At 39.1% G+C, this 27,577-nt stretch overlaps 1 protein-coding gene across 6 annotated transcripts in view; it reads left to right on the plus strand.

Moving 5' to 3' along the window:
* The window catches only part of LOC126184783 (exonuclease mut-7 homolog), a 243,914-nt gene that overhangs the window by 199,617 nt on the left and 16,720 nt on the right, over positions 1-27,577 (plus strand). For 5 of the 6 annotated variants that reach the window (XM_049927351.1, XM_049927370.1, XM_049927378.1 and 2 more), the window contains exons 14-15: positions 6,051-6,278; positions 7,075-7,203. In XM_049927351.1, the coding sequence (XP_049783308.1) occupies positions 6,051-6,278; positions 7,075-7,203 (357 nt within the window). Of the gene's footprint in view, positions 1-6,050; positions 6,279-7,074; positions 7,204-26,748; positions 26,880-27,577 lie in introns of all 6 variants that reach the window. The other variant, XR_007536880.1, reaches the window with a different exon arrangement.

Here is a 27,577-nt window from a genome sequence, read left to right on the forward strand (position 1 = left end):
CCGTTCGTCTGACGCAGCTCCTGTCTTCTCTCGATAAACGTCAATCTTGCACACACAGACATGTGTTGAACAGTAAATAGGCTTTCTCTCACACTTATCTTTAAAATATCGCTTGTTGTAGGCAGCAGAAGCTTGAGTGGTTCCAAAATTTATGTGTAAATTCTCGAAGTACTACATATCTCTCTCCTCAGATCGAACACACGGTATTTTATACATAACCATTATGTACATTAATAATGTACCTAGTATCCACATTTTCATCCTGTATTCTAATTTTTTGTACAATTTTTCCTCACTACCGATTAGTGTCATTATTCATAGTCGTTTGTATTCTGGAGGACTTTCCGACACTCATAAAATATAATAATGCTAGTGGTGTATAGAATTCAAACTTACCAGAATAATCCCTATAAAATGTGTGACTTCTGTCACGATACTGTCCATTTCACCTTTTGGAACCATACCTATACCTTGCATATGGGTTGACCCTATGAGTGCACTCTCTCCTTCCGTTTTGGTAGATACGCCCCTCTTGATTCCTAATTTCTTATGGTACAGGTCACTCCCCTTCATGGTGCCCCTGTCCACACAATACAGGTCAGCCTTTCTTAGGTCTGCCTACCTGCCTTCTTATATTCAACAAATGCTGGGTGTGCCCCTCCTTATCCTTTATGAGTAGGCCTCATGGTTCATTTCCCTAGTATACATCTTTATGTACACTATAATCACATGTCTTCTGGTAAAGTTACAAATCTGTTTTACACCTCAACTCCACTTCTTGATACATCATTTAGTCCCCGGAGTTCTCCCCTACATTCCAACTTAACATTCTTGGTATATACTATGTCTCTATACACCATTCAATATATAATATGTTTACTTAGGTTATAAGAATCCCACTATACTACAAATCGTCAGAATATTTGTTAGACTGACATTCCTTAATAATTACCCCTATTGATTTCCCTATGGCTTATGTTCTTTTGTCTTATTCATGCCTCCTTCTTAAGTATACTCAGAAATCATTACAGTTCTTATACTTATGACATTGAATCGTCATAATTCTTGTAAGTATACATATTTCCCCCTATACACATGTGCAATGCAGAACCTTCACAATAAACAACAATGTGTGTATGTACAATGTGGGGCTGTCACAATAAACGACAATGTGTGCATCCTCTCCCCCTACAACGCTTGAAGGTTCTCCCCTTTTGATGTGTAAGATCCTTGTTTGTGTAATTGTATTTTTTGTGTGTATGTGTCAGTGTGTTTGTGTAGCCTGATTCTTCGGCCTGCTTGTATAATATAAGTTGTAGGTTATTGGAAACCACGGAAAATGAGGATGACTTCAGCAATAGAAGTATATGAATATGGAAAGAGGGAAAGATAGACGGATATTCAGAAGAGAAGTAAGAAAGGAAAATGTAGAAATGGTTGCTAAGATCGAAGAAGAGAATGAAGATAGCCCCAAAGACAGGAAACCCTTCCCATCCCCCTTCCCCAGGATCCCTACTTCGCCAGTACTTGAGTGAGAAGCCGGGAGAGGTATGGTGTCAAATGTCTCCTACAGAACGGACATTCTCACCTTCACTTTGAAGTCCCCGAAAAAAAATCTTAGCAAACCCTATTGAACAGCAAATGGTGAAGAATCAGTCACACTTGTTTGAGAGGTTCATTTGGAAGGTGTGGTGTGTATTCTGTGTTAGCCATGTTGGTACTTACACTACTCACCCCTTCCAAAAACTAATATAAATCCTTCCCTACACATCACATCTCATAAAGGTAAAATTATGTATCATGTTACCACAATTGTGTAATGATTCACATACAATCCCATTTTCTATTACTCTAATATTCTTTGCAGCTTATTAATCTGCACCCAGGTTTACATAGACCAACTGGATAAGAGATTACTTTCAAAGAATAGCTTAGGCAAAAATAAGATCTAACTGTCCGCTGATGGTGGGGAAGACTGGCTGGCTAGGCATTACAATCGAGACCGCCGCTGACTAGAGCGGAGCGTGAAGGTGACTTAAATACTTATCGGGCACAATCTTCTAACAACCGAGCACTGAGAACACAGACTGTTCTGGATGTATTTGCAGATATATCAGATCGGAATCCAACTGCTTTTAATGAGCATATTATGAAACCAGTAATAGGTGCTTCAGTCCTGACTCAGTATAACAACAAAATTTATCGAGTTGATGACAGCGTGGAACAGAAGCCCACGTGACACATTTGAGACAACCAGTGGTGATACGATCACTTATTGCTATTACTACAAGAAGCAGTATGGCCTTGATATCAATGACTTGCTGCATTCATTGCTTGTCAGCCAAGTAAAGAAAAGGATGCAGAACCAAGAGAAAACTGAACAGCTTATATGTCTCATACCTGACTTGTGCTTGATGACTAGAATTACTGATGAAATGAGAAATGATTTTAGAGTGAAAGATATTGCAGCATAAACGAGTGTAACACCAAATCAAAGACAGGCATAGGGTGATGTTATCACACTTCCACACGGATATGTTTCTCTAAATGTGGATAATAGGATAGTATAAGAATTCAAGAATAGATTACAGGATATTTTAAGATTTAAAAGGAATTCGGTGCAGGAAAAAATAGCACAGAAGAAACAATGAAAACAACTCGGGATCCAACAGTCGTCACTCCGCCTGTTAACACAAAACGTTACTGTTCCTGGGGGATATACAACTTTACATTGTATTTCCCTTTTTCTGATCCTGTTATAGGATCTACTAAAAGTAAGGCTTTAAGATGTATTACCGCTTGTAAGGTCCTTCATACTTTTGGAAAAATTTGTCTCCCCTCCTTCAGGGCAGAGCTCTTAAGATGCCATTTTACGAGAACTAGTCATCGACCTTGTATTGAGGTTTGATAGCTTTCTCATTATGTCTACTTACTCGTTGTTGTGCCCTTTCAACCAAGTTCTTAGAAACTGTTGTTTGATTAAGTTAGTAATCAACAATAGGTTCAGAGTGTATACGACCCGGGAAAAACCCGGGAATTTTTTCATCCGGGAGAAAACCGGGGAAAACCCGGGAATTTTTCGGAATTCCGGGAATTTTTCATTGTTTTATCTTTCGGTTAAATTTTTGTAGTTTTGACTGCAGAATTGATTTTCTAGCAAAGAACTTTGTTGTATCCTACTTCTGGAGAACGATACTGCAGCAATAAAATATAAACGAGAGGGGAAAAAATGAAACTTTAGTGGCAAAGGAAATGTGCAATTTACAACGAAACCCCGTGCACGCACAAGCGTCTGCAAATAGCAAAAATATTTCAAAGGCCGTGGGGCGCAGACTGTAATTCTTCGTAACAATGAACTGCTTGCTATGAGCATGACGTCACAACTGTTCATATTAGGTTCGTTTGACCAATTGCCAGCGCATTTGACTCGCGTATAAGCAGTACCTTCTCCCGCTTCCCGCTACGGCGGTACTTGTAGTTGGGCTGTTAGCTGTATAGGTAGTAGCTGCAAGCAGCCAGATGCAAACGAGAAAAATTTTTCTTGCGCGCCCTAGCTGCCAGATTCGCGCTTGCACTGAGTTGTAGTGGGGAGGGGGTTAACCTGCACGTGACCCGTGTTTACGTTAAGTGATTTCGCTGCTTCTCTTCGTTTACAGCTCCCACGTCAAATGAAAACAAAACGGATTTCTGTGGCCGTGAGCTATCAAGTGAATTAAAATACATTCACATAATTACGGAGGACAAAAATATATTATTAATTTCAGTTTTCTGATTTTATTTTATTTCCAAGTTAGTAGCAGTCAAGCATTAATCGCCTTGCAGAACAATGAAGTTATTTTTGCAAGTTTGCTAAAGAAATTTGGCTTGATTAATCTTTCCGCTGAGGCGATCATTTTATTTGAAACGAAGTGTTTCATTCTACAGTATTGGCTAGTTCCAACTGTTCGCTGAATTTCAAGTGCACGTTATCATCTTTTGCCATGTATGGCATTATGCCATAATAACGAACCAAAAATGAGATCGTATAGTACTGGTACTCCAAGAAAATTTACATCCCAAAAACCACACTGAAAAGCTTAATATCAGATGGGACCCGCTTCATTGTGAATCTGGAAAAAGCCAATTTGCACTTCAAGCTGAATTATGCATTTTAGTATGGTTTACTAAATTCCGATGCTCTTTGGAGTATCCTCTGATGCCCTGTTTCTTTTGTGGTGTAATCTAAGCTCTCCTAGTGCTTTATACACACGAACATGAGGGCTTCCTATACTACTGCAGTTGCACACGCACAATAATGTTTGTTTTAGCATGTTAATCTTGGAGACCAATATTATATGTGAAAGCTTAGCTTTTCTTGTAGATATACGGCACTGTGTACATTAATGTAAACCGTTAACTTTTCCTCTTGTGTGTTTGCGCTATGTAACTAGCGATGTTGCTATTGGCTGACTAAAACACGTGTCCTATGCTCTGAATAGCTGCTGTCATCGGCTGGCGAGATCTCGTGGCTTGAGATATGACTCGCTTACAAAAGGACATATCAACCTTGGTTTCAACGCTCCGGAAACACACGCTGTGTGGTGCAGTTCGAATTTATACTTTCGTAATACGAAAATATGCAGCGTATATGTTGCTGCTAAACAAAGGTCTTTCCAAAACTTCTCTGCCCCGTCTTTTTTTTTTTTTTTTTTTTTTTTTTTTTTTTTTTTTTTTTTTTTTTTTTTTTTCCCCGGGAAGTTCTACGCGATTGTATAAAACGGTAACCATTCAAACGATGTGTATTTTCGACCGGGAAAAAGCATATTTTTTAAACGGGATATCCGGGAATAATCCGGGAATTTTTTTTCCTTGTCCCCGTATACACCCTGAGGTTGTTCCGGCCAAGTAAATCATTTAATAAGGGGTTCTCCCACAAAGGTTTTACTTATTACTTCCAAAGATGTTAATCCTGTTGATAAATGTGGTAATTCATTTAAAATAAGTTGAAAGTCTGTAACTTTCGTTGCCCGTGACGTGTGCTTTTCATAGCGGTAGGTGCGGCATAATTTCCCAATTTCTTTCATAACCCTTTCACACGGGTTAGAAGATGGATTATAGTTGGAGATTAATACTTGACAAATATCTTCCCATGCTAGAAATTCATTAAAATCGTTACTAGCAAACTGAGGTCCATTATCGGTGAGAAACCATTTTGGTTTTCCTGCCTCCAGAAAGTATTGTTGCAGACAGTGAATCACTGTTAGTGTATTTGTTTTGGTAATAGGATATAGTTTAACATACTTCAACCAACACTCTGTGAGGACAAAAATGCACGACACTCCTCCCTTTCCTTTCGGAATTGGCCCAAAGAAATCTGCTGCTGTAAGATCGTGTAATGCCTTAGGAATGATTGGCTACATTTTGTATTTAACATGAGTGTTACTTTTACCTTCTGACAGATTTGACAAGTCCTAATTAAAGATGCTACCTTCTGTCATAGCTTCTTAAAATAATAGAACTTATTTATATGAGCTATACATTTCTTTATTCTGAAGTGTCCATATCCCATAGAACATGCCACACAATCTCATCCTCCATTAACTTCGGAATACGTATGTACCAATGTTGAGACGTTAAACTGCCCTTCCAAAATAAATTATGCTCTATAATTTTCCATATATATCTGTAAAGTAGGTGTCATGATGGATGTTTTCGGTTATTCTTCGAGCCATATCTTGTACTCTGTTATGTGGATATTCTACTGTCAAAAAAAGTTTTTTGTTCGAATGAGCTCCTTCACAATACATGATTCTTGAATAAATTATGAACTTGTATCCTCTTGAATTTGTGGTACCCCCCCTCCCCTCCTCCTCTGGTCCATGTTCTGTCATTTCTGCATGTAGTGACTTATTCTGTGTCCAAGTAATTACAATCATGTAGTACCAATTTATGTGGACATAAAACAACATATATGCACAGTATGAAATATGAGTAAACCATCTTACCAGAATTCCATAATTACTCGGTTAGCTGTACATACAAAGTTTAGAATTAAACATTTGTTATTACAGGCTGAATCACCACTTATAATGGGACCACCACCATTTACAGAACCAGTTCCTGCACGTTCTTTGCGAATCGTGTGTGATATGATGGTTGCTGGATTAGGACTACAGCTCCGTATGTGTGGAATAGATACTGTAATACTCAAAGCTGGTCAAAACTATGATCAGTGTGTCAGAATTGCTATGAATGAAGATCGTATGGTGATCACTAGAGGAAAAAACATATACAGACAAGTAAAGTTTACTTTAATCATTTATTTTTTTCAAGAAAATCGGCATTGAAATCATTATTTGTATTACAGATTTGAGTATAAGTTCCTTTCTTATTTTTATTCAGTTTAGAAACTTGTCATTTCACTTACATGTGGATGTTATATTGGTTTTAATAGTTGAAAACCAAATGCAAATAATTTAGTGTAAACTAATAGATAAAAATTTACTCACCAAGGGGTGACAGGGGAACACACACACACAAAAGGATTTAAATTTTTGCAAGCTTTCGGAGCCAGTGGGTCCTTCTTCTTGCAGAAGAGTTGAATGGGGAGGAATAGGGGTGCAGAAAAAGGACCAAAGAGGTCAGATATCACAGTAAAGTTCTGACATTTGAACTGTACCCTCAGTCACTAAACCTCTCCAGTTCTTTTTCTTCACCCCTCTTCCTTCCCCTTCAACTCTTCTGCCAGAAGAAGGACCCACTGGCTCCGAAAACTTGCAAAAATTTAAATCCTTTTGTGTGTGTGTGTGTGTGTGTGTGTGTGTGTGTGTGTGTGTGTGTGTGTGTGTTCCCCTGCCACCACTTGGTTAGTAGATTTTTATCTATCGATTTATATTATATTATCAATAATTGATTATTTTCATAGTTAAATGAAAGGAATTGTTATTCCAAATTTTATCCATTTAAATATCATGTGGTTTCCAGAAGCTCTTTAGTAAATGATGCTTGGTATTATGTAGAGAATTTCAAACATATTTAGCAGTTTATCAAAATACAAAAAAAAATTCTTTTGTACTCTGTAATAACATTTTGCAGATGAGCCAGCATCTACCTATGGGTCACTGTTATCTTGTTTCTGAAGGAAATTTAGAGAAACAGTTGAAAGAGGTGTTGGAGTACTTCAATGTTACAGTTACAAAGAAAGATGTTTTTAGCAGGTGTAAAGTAAGTGTTACACAGTGCTTTCTTTTGTGTGTGTGTGTGTGTGTGTGTGTGTGTGTGTGTGTGTGTGTGTGTGTGTTAGAGAGAGAGAGATTTTACTTTTTTCAGTAGTATGCATTTCGTCAGATATGTTAAGAGATAATACTACTAGTTGCTCCATCCCAAATAACAACAAAAGTAATATTAAAAAAAACTTCCTGGCAGATTAAAACTGTGTGCCCGACCGAGACTCGAACTCGGGACCTTTGCCTTTCGCGGGCAACTGCTCTACCATCTGAGCTACCGAAGCACGACTCACGCCCGGTACTCACAGCTTTACTTCTGCCAGTACCTCGTCTCCTACCTTCCAAACTTTACAGAAGCTCTCCTGCGAACCTTGCAGAACTAGCACTCCTGAAAGAAAGGATATTGCGGAGACATGGCTTAGCCACAGCCTGGGGGATGTTTCCAGAATGAGATTTTCACTCTGCAGCGCTGCAGAGTGAAAATCTCATTCTGGAAACATCCCCCAGGCTGTGGCTAAGGCATGTCTCCGCAATATCCTTTCTTTCAGGAGTGCTAGTTCTGCAAGGTTCGCAGGAGAGCTTCTGTAAAGTTTGGAAGGTAGGAGACGAGGTACTGGCAGAAGTAAAGCTGTGAGTACCGGGCGTGAGTCGTGCTTCGGTAGCTCAGATGGTAGAGCACTTGCCCGCGAAAGGCAAAGGTCCCGAGTTCGAATCTCGGTCGGGCACACAGTTTTAATCACCAGGAAGTTTCATATCAGCGTACACTCCGCTGCAGAGTGAAAATCTCATTCTGAAAAGTAATATTGTTCATGTATGAAAAAATGGTAAAAGGGATATTACTGTTGGGCAGCATTTTACTGTACAAATTTCTTGTTTGAAAGTTTAACACTGAGATACATATCATGAAGATGTCTTTTACTGATTGTCTGCAACAAACATGCAGTTGCTAGACTATGATGAAGAGTACACTAGAGACCATTATGCACCACTTTGACTGTTAGACACAAATAGGAAAAAACCACTAGACTCATGACTACGAAGTCTTTCGCGACGGAGTCCTTGCATAAAAAGTTCTCGGTTTACTTGCCGCGTCAAATTTGGATAAAATCCCAAGCTTTCGATGACTACCTCCGTCATCTTCGTCAGGGGTAAAACTGACTGTCGTGGACCGGTGAGGCTTCCGCTTTTATAAGTAGTGGACGGCTTCTCATTGGCTGGATGACGTCACGGTGAAACAGTGGAGGTGGAGAAGGATGGAAAGTTACCCTTCTTAGATGTACTGGTGGAGCGAAAATCAGATGGACGTCCCGGACATTCTGTGCACAGAAAACCAACGTATACAGATTTATATCTAAACGCGCGTAGTTTTCACCACCCAGCTCAGAAAAGAGCTATGCTGAACACCTTGGTACACAGAGCAAGGACTATTTCAGACAAGGATCATCTCGGCTCCGAGATTAACCATCTGACGACGGTATTCATAAAAAATGGTTGTTCTGATCGTGATATCAGATCTACTCTGGCAAAGAAACCAAGAAAGGATGCTGTTCAAACAGATCAAGAGGACCAACACATCGCGCGGCTACCATTCTGCGGTGCAACGACCAGCAAGATCGGCAGAGTTCTGAGCCGGCAAGGAATCAGACCAGTCTTCCGGCCACCCAGGAAGATTAAGGAAATGCTGCGACCCGTGAAAGATAATCTTGGCCTGAGAGTACCGGGAATTTACAGCATTCCTTGCGAGTGTGGCAAAAGTTATGTGGGCCAGTCTATAAGAACTGTCGCCGATTGCAGTGTGGAACATCAGCGTCACCTGAAATACAGGTATCTAGAAAAATCAGCGGTGGCTGAGCACAGTTTGTTAAATAAACATAAGATTTTATTCGATGAAACAAGACTACTTGCTCGCGCTTCAAACTATTGGGACTCTGTCATCAGGGAAGCAGTTGAAATTAGACTCTGTGAAAATAATTTAAACAGAGATTCCGGTTATGCACTCAGCAATGCATGGAAGCGCGCAATTGATATAGAAAGAGCGCAGAAGGAGACTTCTTACATTCCTCGCAGTTCTCCGCCTGTTGCGATGGATGCCGCTGCAAGCAATGCTGGATAAAGCGCGCAAACAAAATCTATGGATATAGAGGCCGCCACCTCAGTATGCATCGGTTTCACCGTGACATCATCCAGCCAATGAGAAGCCGTCCACTGCTTATAAAAGCGGAAGCCTCACCGGTCCACGACAGTCAGTTTTACCCCTGACGAAGATGACGGAGGTAGTCATCGAAAGCTTGGGATTTTATCCAAATTTGACGCGGCAAGTAAACCGAGAACTTTTTATGCACTAGACTCATGTTTGTAGCTCTTGTTGAATGATTTGCCATCATTTGTACATGCACCTGACAGCATAAAGATGTGGCATGGGAGTCAGTCCAAGAATCTAAAACTCACACAGTAGAATTTTGCTGTAAATTTCAGCTAATAATAGTACAAATACTGTTCAGGAATTATAAGAACAGGGAGATGTAGGTGGAAATAGCATGGAGACATAGGGAAGTACCAGATGTATTACATCATGGTGAGACAGAGATTTCAAAATTAAATATTGGTTTGTAAGGTGTACTCGAGAGCAGATATAGGCGCAAATTACAATTTGGTTTTGATAAAGAGGAGTTTGATGCTAAAGAGAATTGTCAGGAGAAATCAGCGTGTAAAGAAGTGGGATATTGAAGTAATCAAAAATGATGGTGTGCATGAATGTAGATTTTTCTAGCAGATAATAATCGCGTGTGTGAAGTTCTCTGAGGCTGTAGATACTGTGAGTACTAAATATCACAGAAAACAGTTCAACTGGAGAGGAATGGACACCTCTAAAAAGGACAGTCAAATTGGACAGACAAATATACCAGGTGATCACCAAACGACGAACGCAAGAGATCTTTCACGTGTCTAGCAATATGTGGTGGAGCGCAATCCTGCATAAACATCGTACATTCCAGCAGATGTTTATCAGCCAGGCTGGGGATGATGCGATTCTGTAACATATCGGCGTACCTCTCACCCGTCACGGTAGCAGTTGCGCCATCTGTTGGACATTTTGTGAACTTTTTTTTTTTTTAAATAAAACCCCATGTCATTCCAAGCATGTGTGTCAATTTTTACCTCTCTCTCTCTCTGCATTATTCCGTGGTTTATTAAGTTTTCAAATTTATACAGATTTTTTGATCACCCGGTAAATAAAAAGAAGGTAACTGTGAAGAAGCTTTAGATAAAGGAGGGAAAATCAGAAATGTCCACGAAAATAAAGGTGTACAGGAAAACAAGCTGCAAAGGATTTTAAGCACAAGGAAGCTAAAGCAAAATGCTTGCTGGATAAATGTAAAGAAATGAAAAAGAAAATTAATGTCGGAAGGACAGCTGCAGCTGGTAGGACAGTCTAAATCACTTAGTGAAATAAAAAGACGAGCACTTAACATTAAGAGTGCAAAAGGAATTTCAATGTTAAACGTATAGGAGAGAGCGGGTTGGTGGAAGGGTGCATTGTGATGGGCGAATTGTATGCTGACATAATTAATAAGAAATGGGTGTTGATGTGGAAGACATAGGGGATCTAGTAGTAGAGTTATTGTGTGACAGAGCTCTGGAAAACACATGAGGGATAGATAACATTCCTTCAGAACTTCTGAAGTCGCTGGGGAAGTGACAACAAAACAAATATTCAAGTTAGTGTATAGCATCTATGAGACTGGACACATACCTTTGAATGATACGTATACCATCCAAACAATTCCAAAGATGGCAAAGACAGGCAGATGTGAGAACTATCACACAATTAACTTAACAGCTTCTGCATCAAAGTTATGGACAGGAATGATATCGCAAGACTGGAAAAGAAATTTGAGTATCTGTTAGATTATGATTGCAAGATAACACTGGCAGAAGAGCATTGAATAGCAGGCAGTGTAAGAGACTTTTATGGGATGGTCAGGTTTTTCAAGAAAGGATATAATACAAGATCAAACAATGGAAACTCCAGGTAGGAATATTGACAATGTAGGAAAACACAGATTACTACTTACCATAAAGATAACATGCTAAGTTGCAGACAGGCACAATTAAGACACTTAACATATTAGCTTTCGGCCTCAGCTTTCCAGAAAAAGAGAAACACACACACCATTCATTCACACAAGCAAGCACTTCTCATGCACCAAAGACCACCAACTCTGGCAGCTTGGCCCAGAATCAGCCTGAACTGCCGGAGTTGGCATCATGCGTGCGTGAGGTGTGCTAGCTTGTGTGAATGAATCAATGAGAATAATCAATTTCTGAAAATATAATATAATTGGATTGATAAAAATCTACTCGGCAAGCAAGGGCAGTAGTAAACACACACAAAAAGTTAATGAAAAGTCCAAGCCAGTGTCCCCTTCTTCTGGCAGAAGGATTGAAGGCTAAGGAAGAGGAATGTAGGAAAAGGTTTGTAGGAAAGGGACTGGCAAGGTTTAGAAAATGGTGGGAATTTCCAGAAACCCTGGATCAGGGAATACTTCCGATTGGGATGAGAAGGAAACACTGATTGTTGGAGAGTGTACTGGATGAGATTTTAAAACCTGTGAGCTTAAAGATGAAAGATAGAGTAATAAGCCAGACTGAGATTAAGACAGAGATTATTTGATGAAACATTGTGCAAGCAAGAGTTAATAAAAGTGGAAAGGTGGACAGCTAAGTGCATCTTAAGTGGTGGAGGTGGGGGGGGGGGGGGGGGGGGGGGGGATTCAACAGGTCAGAAAATACGAGAATCGAAAACTAAAACGAAATGAAGAAAGAAATAGTTACCGAGACCAAAGAAACGTGACAACCATGAACCATGAACTTGGTGCTGTATTAGCACACATGCCATATGGATTCTTCCCTCCCTGACACCAGTTTCTACCAACTCCGCAGGTGGGAACTGGCATTATGACATGTATTACGTTCTTGCCACCCTCCCGGCCTTTATTTTTTGTTAATTTCTGTGATCTCAGTAAGAAACTGATTATTCTCAATAATGTATGAGCTCTTGTAGCCTTCATTCCTTCTTATGTAATCCACTTGTCAATCCTTGTTGTTTTCTATTGTGTTCAAACTTGTCCGTTTTCAATCTTTTTTGCTAGTTCACTCATTTATTTATTTGAACCACCTACATTAACCATCATCTTGCCCTACATCTTTTCTAGTACTGATTTCCATGCACTTAGTCGGAACCATTGCTATTTATGAATTTTCATATACTCTTTGTTTACGGTTTCTCTACACTGCAGGGTTTTCTCCCAATCAACTTTCACCAGTGTACTTTTCTTTTCTTTCCTCCTCATCACTTACCTTGCTTTCATGCAATTCTTTCACATTTTTGCGCCTTAGCTTTTTGCCAAACTGCAGTGATAGACTGTTGCTGCCGTCTCTTACATTATTTTATTTCCCAAACATAGTGGATTCCATTTTTTCTGATTACTTCTTGTTTGTTTGCTCTGATATTAAGCTTTGTCTGTTTTCATGCCTTTTCCACAAACTTTATTAATCACAAATTATTTTGTAAGTTTTTTCCCATCATAATTTTTTCCTATCATATAGTCCATTTTTTTCAAGACAAATTCTTGCAGTCATTGCCTGTTGTTAAGCCTGATCTGTTCTCAGAATTTTCATGTGAATTTTTCTGTTTTGCCAATCCTTTTCCTTGCTTGTGTTCTTGTTTTCCCTCATCCACCCCCCCCCCCTCCCCCTCTGCTTAATTTTTTCTGCTCCTACCATCTGTAGTACCCATCAAAACCTCCTTTTTTTCCATTCCATCACATATTATATTCAGTTCATTTGAAAGCATGCTTGTGCACTATCTAAACTATCTTAACACACTCTAGCCTTCATCACTGCATCCCATACCAGTGGTAACTCATGATGATAAGAAACAGTCACAACAGTACAATTTTCTCAACCTCTCAACTAAGGCACTCTCCCTTCCTGAATTACCTGTATTATCCAGGATGTTACTTCAAGCCTTAGATTTGTATTTAATCATGCTACTTTAGTGCAGGACCTGTGTACCTTCACACATAATGCCAACTGAAATAATACATTGCTACCGAGTCCCAAAACCTTTTCAACAGAAACCTAACACTGAACCCTGCCTTGAAAAGTTCCAACCATGATTCCATCTTCATTCCCTAAAAGCTGATGATTCCATCATTATTCTCTCAGTGGATAAGGGATCTACTACTGTGATACATGACTGACGGGAATATGTAAGTTAGGGACTACGCCAGTTGTCTGACACCTGTACATTACAGCATCTGCCATCCAGATCCTATGTCTTTGATAAAAAGCTCCTTAAAAGCTCAGACACCTCACTCAAACCATGCTCTCCCACCTTTTACTTCTTCCTAAGGTCCACAAACCCAATCACTCTGGGCATCCCATAGTTTCTGGCTTTAACACACCCACTGAACATATATCTGCTTTAGTTGATCAGTACCTGCAACCTATAATATAGAGACTCTCCTATATTTAAGACACCAACAATTTTATAGATTGTCTGAAACATTTGCCTATTCCTCTTCCATCACACCCCTTGCTTGTCAGCATTGATGCCACTGCCCTATACACCATCATCCCCCTGTGTATGTGGTCTGTCTGCTGCTGGACGTTACTTCAAGCAGTGCCCATCTAATTCCATACCTACGATGTTCTTCCTGCTCATCTTAATCAACTTTACGCTTCTAAACAACTACTTTACCTTTGAGGGGCAGTTACAAAAACAGATTGGGGACACGCCTTGGGAACTATAGTGCGCGTCATTTACAACAGCGGCCGAGTTTAGGTTCGTTCTGCGCATCTGTCGTCACAAAACACAGTCAGCCAATGAACAGAGAACGACGTTGCCTGGAGTGAAGATCATCATTTCTCCTGGTGTTATAGCTATGCACACTGCTATTACTTTTGAACTGGATTGGATTATTAACAACAAATTTCATAAGTGAATATATATACTGTGAGGATCCCTAGATCTTTAAATAGATGTCTGCAGGACGACCGTGGGTGGGCTCCAGCAATTATTCTGATTATACGTTTTTGAGCAATGAATACTTTTCTACTTAACGATGAATTACCCCAGAATATGATGCCATACGAAAGCAGTGAATGAAAGTAGGCATAGTAAGCTAATTTACTGAGATTCTTACCACCAAAATTTGCAATAACCCTAATAGCATACGTAGCTGAACTCAGACGTTTCAGCAGATCATCAATGTGTTGCTTCCAGTTTAACCTCTCATCAATGGACACACCTAAAAATTTTGATAATTCTACCTTAGCTACAGACTTCTGTTCAAAGTCTATATTTATTACTGGAGTTGTGCCATTTACTGTACGGAACTGTATATACTGTGTTTTATCAAAATTTAAAGAGTGTCCGTTTGCTGAGAACCACTTAATAATTTTGTGAAAAACATCATTTACAATTACATCACTTAGTTCTTGGTTTCTGGATGTTATTACTATACTTGTATCATCAGCAAAAAGAACTAACTTTGCATCTTCATCAATGTGGAATGGTAAGTCATTAATGTATATCAAGAACAGTAAAGGACCTAAGACCGAACCCTTTGGGACCCCATAATAGCGCCCCAGTTTGAGGAATCAGCTGTTGTTTTAACATTACATTAACCACTTATTTCAACTTTCTGCATTCTTCCAGTTAAGTATGAATTAAACCATTTGTGCACTTCCCCACTCAAACCATAATGATTTAGCTTATCTAAAAGAAATCCATGATTTACACAATCAAAGGCCTTTGAGAGATCACAAAAAATACCGATGGGTGATGTCCGGTTATTCAGAGCATTTAATATTTGATCAGTGAAAGCATATATAGCATTTTCTATTGAAAAGCCTTTCTGAAAACCAAACTGACACTTTGTTAGTACTTCATTTTTACAAATATGGGAGGCTACTCTTGAATACATTACTTTCTCAAAAATTTTTGATAGGGCTGTCAGAAGAGAGATTGGGCGGTAGATGTTGACATCCAACGAATCCCCCTTTTTATGCAATGGTTTTACAATGGCATATTTCAGTCTATCGGGGAAAACACCCTGCTCCAAAGAGCTATTACATACGTGGCTGAGAATCCTACTTATCTGTGGGGAACAAGCTTTAAGTACCTTGCTGGAAATGCCATCAATTCCGTAAGAGCTTTTACTTTTCAGTGAGTTTATTATTTTATTGACTTCAGAGGGAGAGGTTGGCGGAATTACAGTTGTTGCAAACTGCACAGGTATGGCCTCCTCTATTAGTAGCCTTGCCTCTTCTAGTGAAGATCTAGATCCTATTTTTTGCACAACATTTAAAAAATGATTATTGAAAATATTTACAATTTCTGATTGTTTGTTAGTACACTTGTAATTCAGTTTTATGGCACTAAAGTCTTCCTGTGCTCTTGGTTGCCCTGTTTCCCTTTCAATAATATTCCAAATTGCTTTAATTTTATTATCAGAGTTACTGATCTCAGACATGATACACATGCTTCTGGACTTTTTAATAACTTTTCTTAGTACCGCACAATAGTTTTTATAATATTGAACAATTTCGGGGTCAGTACTCCCTCTTGCTGTTAGATACAGTTCTCTTTTACGGTTGCAAGATATTCTTTTTCCTTTAGTTAGCCAAGGTTTTTTATACATTTTCTTGGAATTATGTTTAACTATTTTCTTGGGAAAACAATTTTCAAATACCCTTAAAAATGTATCGTGAAATAAGTTATATTTCAAGTTTGCATCGGGTTGCTTATACACTTCATCCCAGTCTAGCTGCTGTAGGCTTTCCCTAAAGTTTGCAATATTTATATTGTTAATTGAACGCACTGCTTTGAAAGTCTGATTTGATATACTGCATGGAGCTATGTCATGTACTGTAACTAGCTGTGCACCATGATCTGAAAGACCATTCTCAACAGGATAAGCATTTATGTCCTTAAACTTATCTTGGTCTGTAAAAAAGTTATCTATCAATGTACTGCTGTTCTTTGTTATCCGAGTAGGAAAATCAATGACGGAGCTCTAATTGAAAGAACTGAGTAATACTACAAGGTCATTCTTCCTATTACACTCTTTCAGGAAATCAACATTGAAATCCCCACAAATGATAATTTGCTTCCCCCTGTCTGACAGATAGCACAACAAAGCATCCAAGTTTTCTAGAAATAGCTGGAAGTTCCCTGAGGGGGACCTATACACTGTTAAAATTATGAAAGTGCCATAATTTAGTTTAAGTTCAGTGGCACATGCTTCCATATGTTGCTCTACACAAAATTTTTTAGTTTCTAAATTTTTTACACTGTGGAAGCTTTTGACATATATGGCAACTCCTCCTCTCATCATATTATCTCTACTTACATGTGCAGCTAATTTGTACCCATTGATGCTAACCTTTTGCAATGTGATGCTCAGACAGGCATAGTACATCTATTACATTCTCAGTTTCTATATCTTCTAAACAAAGCAGAAGCTCATCAATTTTATTCTTCAATCCCCCAATATTTTGATGAAATATACTAACATTATTTTTCACTTTACTTTTGTGAGTATCTTGAACTTTTTTAACATATATAGTATTTGCCTGGCTGAGTTTCCCACTGGACACTGATCTTACACTAAAAAAGAGTTTCTAGCATGAGATGTAGTTCCTCCCCCCTTTAAATGTGCTGCTATCAGCCCAGCCAGTTTACCCTTCCCTTTCTTGTTGAGGTGTAGGTCATGTCTAGTATAGTCCCACCTACAGAGTGAATCAACAGGAACCACACCAATGTGTGACCCTGCACCAGATCCAAGTAGCCGTTCCAACTCCAAATTAACTCTCCTGACAGAAGAGCTCAAATGCGGTCGGTCGTGGCGCTCCAGAACCGACACAAACCCAACGCTCCAGAACCGACACAAATGACACTGGTATGACTCGATGTTGATGCAATCTTTGCCAGGTCACACTCTATGCTGTACCCCGGATCTCTGTCAATACTGTTGCTCGGCCCACCCACAATGACCACGGTATCTTCCTTAGTAAAGCCTCTACATAGTGAACCTAAATCCTCTGTAACCTGCCCCAGTCCAGCACTAGGTTTGAAAGAACTTGTGACCTGGTATTCTGACCCTAATTCATCCTGCAGAAGTTGGCCCACACCCCTAGCATGCGAACTACCTAGCAACAAGACTTTCTTTCTCTTTGCAGACTTCCCTACATTCTTATTCAATTTGTTGCTGAAAGCTTGTTGAGCCCTGTCTACATCTACTTCTGTGAGAGGCTCATCAGTTTCTGACTGAGGCAACAGGTCAAACCTATTTTGTACATTAATAACAAAACTGTCAGAAGAATTTATTGGCCTGTTCCTTATGCCTGTTGTCACTTCCCACCCCTGTTTACCCTTCTCCCCCCTTAACCTGTCTAGTTCTCGCCTAGCCTCATCTAACTCAGCCTGAAGGGCAGCAATTTTCCCCTCCTGTTCCACAATCTTTCTATCTCTACTGCATAGCCTATGGAACCACTGATGAGTCTCGCTCATTTTCCCAATTCCCACGCCACTACAATTGCCCCAATGAAAAAAGTTACTACATCCATCACACCAGACCCCGGAGCTAACAATTCTACGGCACGTCGGGCACTTTACACTCATGGTACAAATAGATTTTAGTGACAGAAAGACAATTAAGTTACCGGAAAACAATGAAAATACGTGTACGAAAAATTAGGCCTACTCGCGACTATGTAAACAGTGGTTCAGAAGTTTTTTACTGGAAATTACTTAAGAGATGACGATACTCTACAAATATAAAGGGGCAGCAAACATATTTAGCACACTAAACTATCAGTAAATGCACTTAAAATTGCGGTATGAAGTTTAATCTGAAAGCTCGAAAGTTCGCCCTGGCCGCGATATGTAAACAAAACGAACTTTACATGATTACTGTGAAAATACGTGAGTAAGACAAAAACCTTTAATGGTACGCTTGAAGAGCACTATAAATAACGTAATAAATTAGTTTAAAGTGTTAAAAACAGTTTATTACTACTTAAACTACTTATCTTGTACAAGAGCTGTGACTCAGATGTCCGTATAGCAGGAGAACAAGGTGGTTTGACTGGGAGAGAGAGAAGCATAACTGGGAGCTCGGCATTGAATTGTCTGCTAAATGCAGAGCAGTTGGTTCCATAGGCGGGCGGTTGCGGCAGTGAAGGAGTTCACAGATATTTTCATTTCATGAATTGGCACAGCTAGGGTACTAGATGAGTGGGACCTATTTTATGATACATATGATGTCATGAAAGGTGTTTAACCTCTGGTATGAGGTATTAGGATACTGTGGAGCTAGTGAAGTACACACAGTGTGTAATGGCTAGGTAACGTATCTAGCCACAGCCATCCTAACTATTCATATGAAGCATTGATATGGTTATATTGATGAATGTTGCAGATGTAATGCATACAAGCATTCATGGTTCAAACTGTCATATGTTTTCACTAGTTGTGCCAATTACATCACAGTAGTTGAGGTTTCATGGAATGAGTAATTGCACGAGTTTATATTTGACATCCTGTGGAAATACGTTTCAAATTTTTTTGAGGGCATAGGGCAAGCTGAAGCCTTCTGACAGTATTCTCTGCCCAGTTGGGATGCTCATCTGAAATACACCCACATTCTTAGCTGTTATCTGGTACAGTATTGAAAATACTACCAAAGACAATAGGCAGAAATTATTCATGGAATTCAGAGCATATTAGTTTCTGATGGTACTTGCAGATTTTTTGCACTAAGTTTCAGCTACAGGTTTGTTGCGCATGTGACTGCTGAAGATAGATCAATCATCTAGATGATCGCAATATTTTTGGGTCTGGCACTTAAGTAAAGCTGTTCATCGTGGACATAGAAATAATATTTACAGGACAGAACTGATGAAATGTTACTGTCACACAAAGGTAGCAAACTTGGCTCTATGACAGTCCTGAGAGAATGTTTCTAGAATTATATTTCATTCCCACAGACAACACATAGCTATCTGCTTTTCAAGTATCTTTCAAACCACTTCAGTTCACTATCTAAGAAATTTAGCTGTCACATTTTTCTGAGCAGAATGTCAGTGTTGATAGTATTAAAAGCTTTGCTGCAGTTTTTTAGTGTCAGTATTGTGGCATCAGGGGTGTCAGTGGCATATTTTAGATAATCAGTTACCGTAATTAGTACCGAATTTGTGGTATAGTGTTTACGAAAGCCAAACTAATATTTGTTGTATAAGTTGAAGTTGTGCAAGTGTTCAGTAGTTTGATCTTTATCATTATATTCCATGGCTTTGGAAACAACAGGTAATATTCTGATTGGCCAGTAATCACAAGGTGATGGTAGGTGTCCAATTTTAGGGATAGGTCAGACTATACTTCTTTTCCAAATGTTCAATTCACAAGAGAAAAACTAAATGGCATGTCTGTTCAGACAGGTGCTAATCTATCTGTAGAATTCTTGACCATGGTTACACTGATACTTTCATTGCCTGCAACTTCAGAAGAGATTCTCATTATGGCTTTTCTTGTTATATTTATTGTTGTGTGTTTTAATTGGGATGTGTTGTGGTTAGTTATCTAGTTTCGCGTTTCTTAAGGGCCATATTTCTTCACTGAAGGGAGTTTATAGGTGTAGAGAAAATTCATTCAGGTCACCAGCTGAGATCTGACAAGCAGTTTCTGATTTTGATTTTGCCTTTGCCTTTCTAACACCCCAGCTAAGGAAATTCTTCCACATAGTAGCTGCATACAAAGGAACAAACATGCCTAATCTTGGTGTTGTGAATGCAATGCTTTACCATGTTGTCAATTGTTAAACCAAAGGAAATGAAATCAGATCAGTGATAAACTTCACATCAAAATTGGGGAGCATGTTTGTATGCAAAGTGAAGGAATTCTGCTGCCTTGAAAGCAAAATAATACATGCAGAATGAAGTGAGGAGGATATAAGAAGCTGACTCACCCAGGCAAATAGGGTATTCCTTGCTGAAAGAAGTCTTCTAGTGTTGAATGTAAGTCCTAAGTGAAGGAAGAAATTTCTGAGAACATATGTCTGGAGCACAGAATTGTCTGCAATTGAATCATAGATGGGGGGGGGGGGGGGGGGGGGGGATTGGAAGAGAAGAAAATTAAAGCAGTTGAAATATCAGCTTACAGAAGAATGCTGAAAAAACTAAGTAGACTGAGGAAAGATATGTGTGAAAAATGCAGGTGCAATAAGGGCAAGAAGATAGAATTTATGTGAAGACATCAAGCCTTAAGCCCTTACCTTGTCATTGGTAAAGTCAAATTATTAATGAAGCTATAAGACTAAAATAAAACTAATCCATGTAGATGTTTAGGCCTATGTATGTCATTCAGATCCACCAACTGATCAAACAGTTATCTTCATGAGACATTTTACTATTGAGAGAAATGTAAGCTTCCCGGTGATGCGTCATCCAACGCACCGCAAAAACAACATAAAACCCCAGTATTAATATAATTCTACTCTACAATTTGTTTTCAGATGTCTGAAACAGTTATATGTTCAAATTTGTCTTGTAGAGAACTACACTTCTCCCCTGGTATTGTTTCCCCATTTATTGTTTGTGGATTTGATTATTCACAAAATTAATTTTAACTGTTGATTTCTTTTCTGTGAACACATGATTCACCTATTCACAAATGAGAGAGAACAAGTGCAATGAGAAAGTATAAGTGGTGGTGTAGTACAAAGCAGACAGTGCATACACGCTCACTGAGGGATGTGATGTGGAGATTGTAGCACTGGTCTGTGTTTGCTTGTGCAGTGAGAGGGGGAGGGGAGACGCTTGAGTCATACACAAGTGGAACACTTATAATGAAGCAATAACGCTTACTAGTCACAAACCTGTAACATGTTTAAGCATTGTTTCATGACAATTGTGCTAACTATGTTTGTGCAGTAGATCGTACTTTTCAAATTGCACAGCTTGTGTGTGTTGCAATCCTGCTACTTCTTCACCCCAGTCACACATACACCTTTGGTACATTACATTTGGTTGCACTGTTTACTCTGTTTCAGTGCTGCCATTTTACTGTTTCCTTGGCATGCATAAATGACTTTGATCACATTGTCTGTAAGAGCACAGTTGAAAAATGTATTGGTCTTAGGTTAAAAGTTTTTTCATGTCATGGTGGTAGTGACAATGCATCACATGCTACAGTGAAAAGGCAGCACCTGTTGGTCATATTGTAGCAAGGCTACTTTAATACCGTCCACTGACACAGTTGGTTGTTATTGGCATAAAAGTTCATAGAGTGAATAAAAAACAAAGTTAATAACTGAGATAAAGCCAAAGTTCTTCAAAGTCGTAATACATTATACTAATTTGCACATCTTGAATAAAAACAAGAAGAAAATGCCACACCATTATATGGGAATTAGGATACCACATTACTGAATGCTTTATTCAATAACTTCACTTAGTACCAGTGAAACACTCCTGGGTATTTATCTGTTATTGTCATGAGACATGACCATCTGACTTGCCTAGTGTGCATTGTAATGACTGGTCCTGAAGGCATCAGCTCTGATAGTGGTAATGTCCCTGCCTGATCATCAGAGTTGATTTAAAAGTCTCGTAATACCAAATTTCTTCTTGACATAATGAGCCATGAGGTTCTTGTAACGCCAGTCCTCAGTTTGAGTGAAAAGCCTCGTCCTCATAGAGGACATACATCTACTGACCAGAGGGAAGGGACTCACTTCAATGCTGTAATAGGGTTGATAGGTCATTGAAATCTCCTTATGCATGCCTGCTCTTGTGAATACTGCTCAGTAGGAAGTTGGTAATGATTTCCGTGTCAACTTCCCAATATGGATTCGCCTTCCTGAAAGAGTACTGCTGGAAGTTGGCCACCTAGATGAATGCTTTGCAGGATTAACTGGATACTTTATAGCCTTACAGCATTGTAGATCATAATTCCAGTGTGATTCACCAAGCTACTGGCGCAGCCATTCTGAGATAGTCATTTCAGCTTTGTAGACAACCTGTCTTGTGGAGCGGAGAGTGTTGACCAGCATTCGGGGAATGGTGTATATAGATGAAGATGTAGATGTAGCTGTAGATACAGAGGTGTGTGGCTGTGGGCAAATTCAAAATGTTGTCCATCAGCAGGAAATCTTGCAGTCTTTCAAAGATGATCATAAGAGACAGCAAGAAAATCTCTTGGAAAAAATTCCTGAAATCTGTTAACTGTTTTACACAAACTAAAAGGTCAGTCAGAAGGATTTTGGACAAAAGCAGTGCATCTCCTATTAAAGATGTATACACTGAGGAATATGGCTCATGTAATGTAATAATACTTTTTAAACATTGTCCTGTCAGACAAGCACAAGATCAGGTAAAATGCCTCATTCTCACAGAGGACAAACATCTACTGAACAGAAAGAAGAGATACACCTCAGCACCTCTGTTAGTCATATTTGGCCTTAGTGAGTGGCTTTAGTGTGAATATAAGGCAGTTTGTTCAGGGGTGTACTCAGACTTCTGGGCACTTTAGTTTTGAATTGAAAAATCATGCTTAAAATAAAATTGACTCCTTGATTATGTACAACTAGGGTCCTGGTTTTCACAAATTCCATATTTGTGAGAGTTTGTCAGAACATGAACTGCATGACTACCAAGCAAGAGCTGTAGTACTCCAGAGACAATAAAACTGGAAGTTCCAATTAAAACAAAAGTTGATGTTCGTATGTTATTAACTATTAAGGTTACAAAATCTTGCTGGCCAGTATTTTATGAACCCTTTGTGACTAACCCTGCCAAGCAAAACTAGATTTTAAATATCTTCAGTGTGTCAAAAGATATTTGAACTGAAAAATACCAAAGTATGAAATGGGTAACACCACCTGCTATGATTTGGCACCTCTCTGTACCCTCATGTGAAGTAGGGAATATTTGCTCTTGACCATTGTAGTTGTTGCCATTCAGTTGACACAAAGGGTGCCCTGGCTGCCCTGATGCAACTTGCGACAGTCAGTCTTCCAGCTCTGTGCAAACTGTTGCATCTAGCATGTGCTTCTTATTTTCACCTAACAATCCACTCTTGTTGTCCCAGTGTTGTTAGGATGTGACGAATCTGAAAAGGGATAATATTTCTGAAGAGAGAAGCCATTTTTAGTTGCTTTATTGTGTGATCCATGTGCAGTCATTTCTCCTTGCTGAAATTATTAAAGTCTGTTACAGGCTGTGTTAAGATACTTCTTTGAAGTGTGCTAGTGATTCACAGCTGTGTGTGGGCTCATTTATGTACATAACTATAACTGTGAATGTAAACTATGCAGCATGAGTATGTAGTAACTGGAATCAGACATGACCAGGAGACACTGGCCAAAATGAATATATATAGTAACCAGAATCAGACATGACCAGGAGACACTGGCTAACCAACCAAGGGCGTTGATGGTCAGTTGCCGAAAACCACAGAAGACAATGACAGTGATAGACAACCAACAAAGACAAATAACAGAATGGCAAGTCCAGAGTGTAACTAAATCAAAAGCCTAGATGTATCAATATCAGGAACCAAGCAATGCAGCATTCAATGAATGATAGGAGAGAGCAGTCGGAACAAGACTGAGGTCCGGGCCTTTGCTCTGCTAGCTTCGTAGCTTGGCTGCAGGCTCCAGTAGGCTGGTGGGGGAGGAGGGGGGTGTAACTCATGCCTAATGCTGAGGCAGTGACAGCAGCATTCACAAATATTAGGAGCTCCACCTAGCAGCTGTCGTCAAGGTCCATGCGTTCTGGTGGGCTTTGGAACTCGTTGGGCCAGGATACCAGAGAGTTTATAAAAGTTTTTACTAGAATTAGTAAGAAAACTGCAAAAAAATAGAAGTTCAATGAAGAGCACTACCATCACTGATTTATCCAAATACCTGTTTTTAAGGTGATGCTGATGTTCAACACAGCGATTGGCAACAGCCTGTATACCTGTATAGACTGCCCCACATATCTTCTGCCACACTCTCAAGTAATGTTATAAATTCCTTGCACTCTCAGAGTGAGGTTATCCTTGACTGGTCACAACATTCCCTTAATTTTTCTGGGTGGCTGGAAAACTGGTCTGATTCGTTGCCTGTTTAAGCATGTATCTATCTAGCTAGTTGTTGCATCATAGAGTAGATGTCACACAACTTGTTGGTCTCTTTGACTTGTTTGAATAGCGTCGCATCTTGATTTCCTCTACAGTTTTGATGTAATATGGACAAAATACCCATTGCTTCTGAACACCATCTTCAGATGATTAATTTCAGAACTGAAGTGGTCCTTGTCCAAATTAGCCCTGGCTCTGTGTACTAAGGTGTTCAGTGGAAAACACATTAAAACATTTTCCCCTGGAATTATGAAATTATTTGGTCACGCTTTGACAACCACTTACTACATGTTTGGCGGAAGTTGTTATGAAATGACTGATGGCACAGTCATGGGTTCTCTACTATCACCAGCCATAGTTAATGTTGTCATGGAGAATTTTGAAGAACACAGCATTGAACAATGCTTCCTTCTGGGCATCCTGCTTCTTCAGATATGCTGACAACACATTTTTAATCTGGCCACATGGCAGAAGTTCATTGACCATTTGAATGGTATACATTCTAACATCAGATTTACAGTGGAAGTGGAGGAGGATGGGACATACGTTTCTTAGATGTGTCGGTCAAATGGAAATCAGATGGATGACTCGGCCATTCTGTGTACTGGAAACCGAAACATACAGATCCGTATCTCAAAGGGCGTAGCTTTCACCATCCAGCTCAGAAGAGAGGTGTGCTGAACACCTGAGTACACAGAGCCAGAACTATTTCAAACAAGGACCCCATTGGCTGCAAAATTAATCATCTGATGACAGTGTTCAGAAGCAATAGGTATTCCTTCCATGATGTTAGATCAATACTGTCGGAGAAACCAAAACATGACACATTTCAAACAAGCTAAGAGAACAACAAATTGCGCAGCTTCCATTTTGTTGTGCAACAACTAGCAGAATAGGTAAAGACCTACATAGGCATGGAATCAGACCAGTCTTTGAGCCAAACAGAAAAATTAAAGACTTGTCACAACTGGAAAAGGATATTGTTAGCCTTGAGAAAAGTTATATGGGCCAGTCTATACAGACACTGCATTGCGCATCAGCATCACCTTAAATACAGGTATCCAGTTAAATCAGCAGTGGCAGAGCACAGCCTGTTAAATAAGTACAAGTTTTTGTTTGAACAAACGAGAATACTTGCTCACACATCGATCTACTGGGACGTTGTTGCCAAGAAAGCAGTTGTAATTAGACTTTCTGAAAACAACTTCAATAGATACATTGCCTATCCATTTAGCAATGCAAGGAAGTGTGGACTTAATAAATAAAAAGCACAGAGGAAGACTTCTCACAGTTCACTGCCTGGGTGCTGCAAGTAACACTGCGTATACAGCACAAACAAAATCTGTGGACGTAGAGGGCACCACCTCAGCCATTTCCATGTTGTAATCAGGATGTATTGCAACCTATCACATGCCATCCTGTGGGTATAAGAAGAGTTCACGGCAGACAGTTTTAGATCCTGACGATGACGATGGAGGCATTGATCGAAAGCTTGGAATTTTATCTGAATTTGGTGTGGTAAGTAAACCAAGAACTTTTCATGCAAACCCCAGGGCTTTGTTCTTTCTCTTTTTAATTGTATTATTTTTTTCGTATGAGGGATTTTTTTTATTTTATTTATTTTTTTTTTTTTTTTTTTTTTTAACTTGTAGCCAGTCGTGATAAAAATAAGTGTCAGTTTCAGAATAGTTGGTTAGACGCAGAGCCCAGTTGGAATGTTTGCATTCCAAAAGAGGAGAACTTTGTAAATATTGTCTGTAGTTTAAACTAACTTTGAAGAAAATGGTTTTGAGACTTTGTGAGTAAGGGTCCAAAGGACACTTCAAATATTTCCATGAAGAAGCAAGGATATATTCTATATCCCATTGCCAACAAGGAGCGGTGACTGATTCCAGAATGTTTTGTAACTCTGTGGAGATAACAAAAAAGAAATGTAACTGAACTCAACTAATTTTGAATTTTTAAAAGCAAGAGAACCAAACTCAGGTCTGTTTCAGAAACAAGGATTAGAGATAAATTTATAAATGCGTATATTTTCATTGTGTTTCCCCATCAGTTGAATGTAGAGGGCAGTGACCTCAGTAATGAACCTCAATAAAGAAACACAAGTGGTATGATGAAGCAGATAATGGTGTGCTTTCAGGTGTTCAGCTGAGTTATTGATTCCGTTTTTCTACTGTACATTTCACTGACAGACCCAGTACATCTCTTCAAGTGCTGCAAGCTGTTTTACTATGTGTACTTGTTGCTCGGACTCCAACCAGGCTATGAAGTATTGTTGGTATGTCACCATTATTTATAGTCCAGTTCGACACACTGCTATGCATTTTGATGCTTATTTGTTTTTAGGGGCTGACACTTACATTCCATAAACAACAGTACTGGCTCCAAAGAAACAACTGATCAAGATGCATAGCAGAGTATCGAACTGGGCTACAAAAGGTGGTGAGATACCAACAGTACCTCTGAATGGAGTCCAGGTAGGAAGTACACCTTATGACACGGCTCTCAGCACTGTAAGAAGACTGGATCAGTCATTGAAATTTAGTGTGTAAAATCAGTTAACACTTGAAAGCATGCTGTTTATCAATGACACTGAGAAAATGCGAGAGATTGAATAAATTGAGTGATATAATCTTTTAGAGCACGCACTTTCAGAAGGAAGAAAACTGCACACACACTGGGTTTGTGAGGGAAAGATGGTCTGAAAAATAGACAGTTTTCTAAAAATTTCATTACAATCAAGAGAGCTCACTGTAGTCTTTCAATTGATAATGAGGTGAAACTAGAAAAACACTCATAAGCCTTCAAGTTAGATGCTGCATCATCATCTGTTACATAAATCCCAGTTCTCAAGACCAAACAGATATTCTTTGTGTCTAGATACAGTAGTGACAGTGTATAATCAGTGGCTTTTGACATACTTTCTGTACACAAGCATATAAGAAAGAAACAAACATTTGAAGATTTTTCATAAGCACAGTATCAAATCGAAAGAGGATTTTTTGACATATTCATTAAGGGAAAAAATATATGTGATGAAAACTGGCGTCAAAATATTGAGAACTACTGCAAGAAACACGACTTATTTTTGCACATTATTGTGGGTGGCTCTTCCACTTGATTAATGCAGGACAGTTATTTTTAATCCTTACGTAGGTTTACACCAAACAAGATG

Source organism: Schistocerca cancellata, chromosome 1 (assembly GCF_023864275.1).
Source record: "Schistocerca cancellata isolate TAMUIC-IGC-003103 chromosome 1, iqSchCanc2.1, whole genome shotgun sequence".
NCBI classification, from domain to species: Eukaryota; Metazoa; Arthropoda; class Insecta; order Orthoptera; family Acrididae; genus Schistocerca; species Schistocerca cancellata.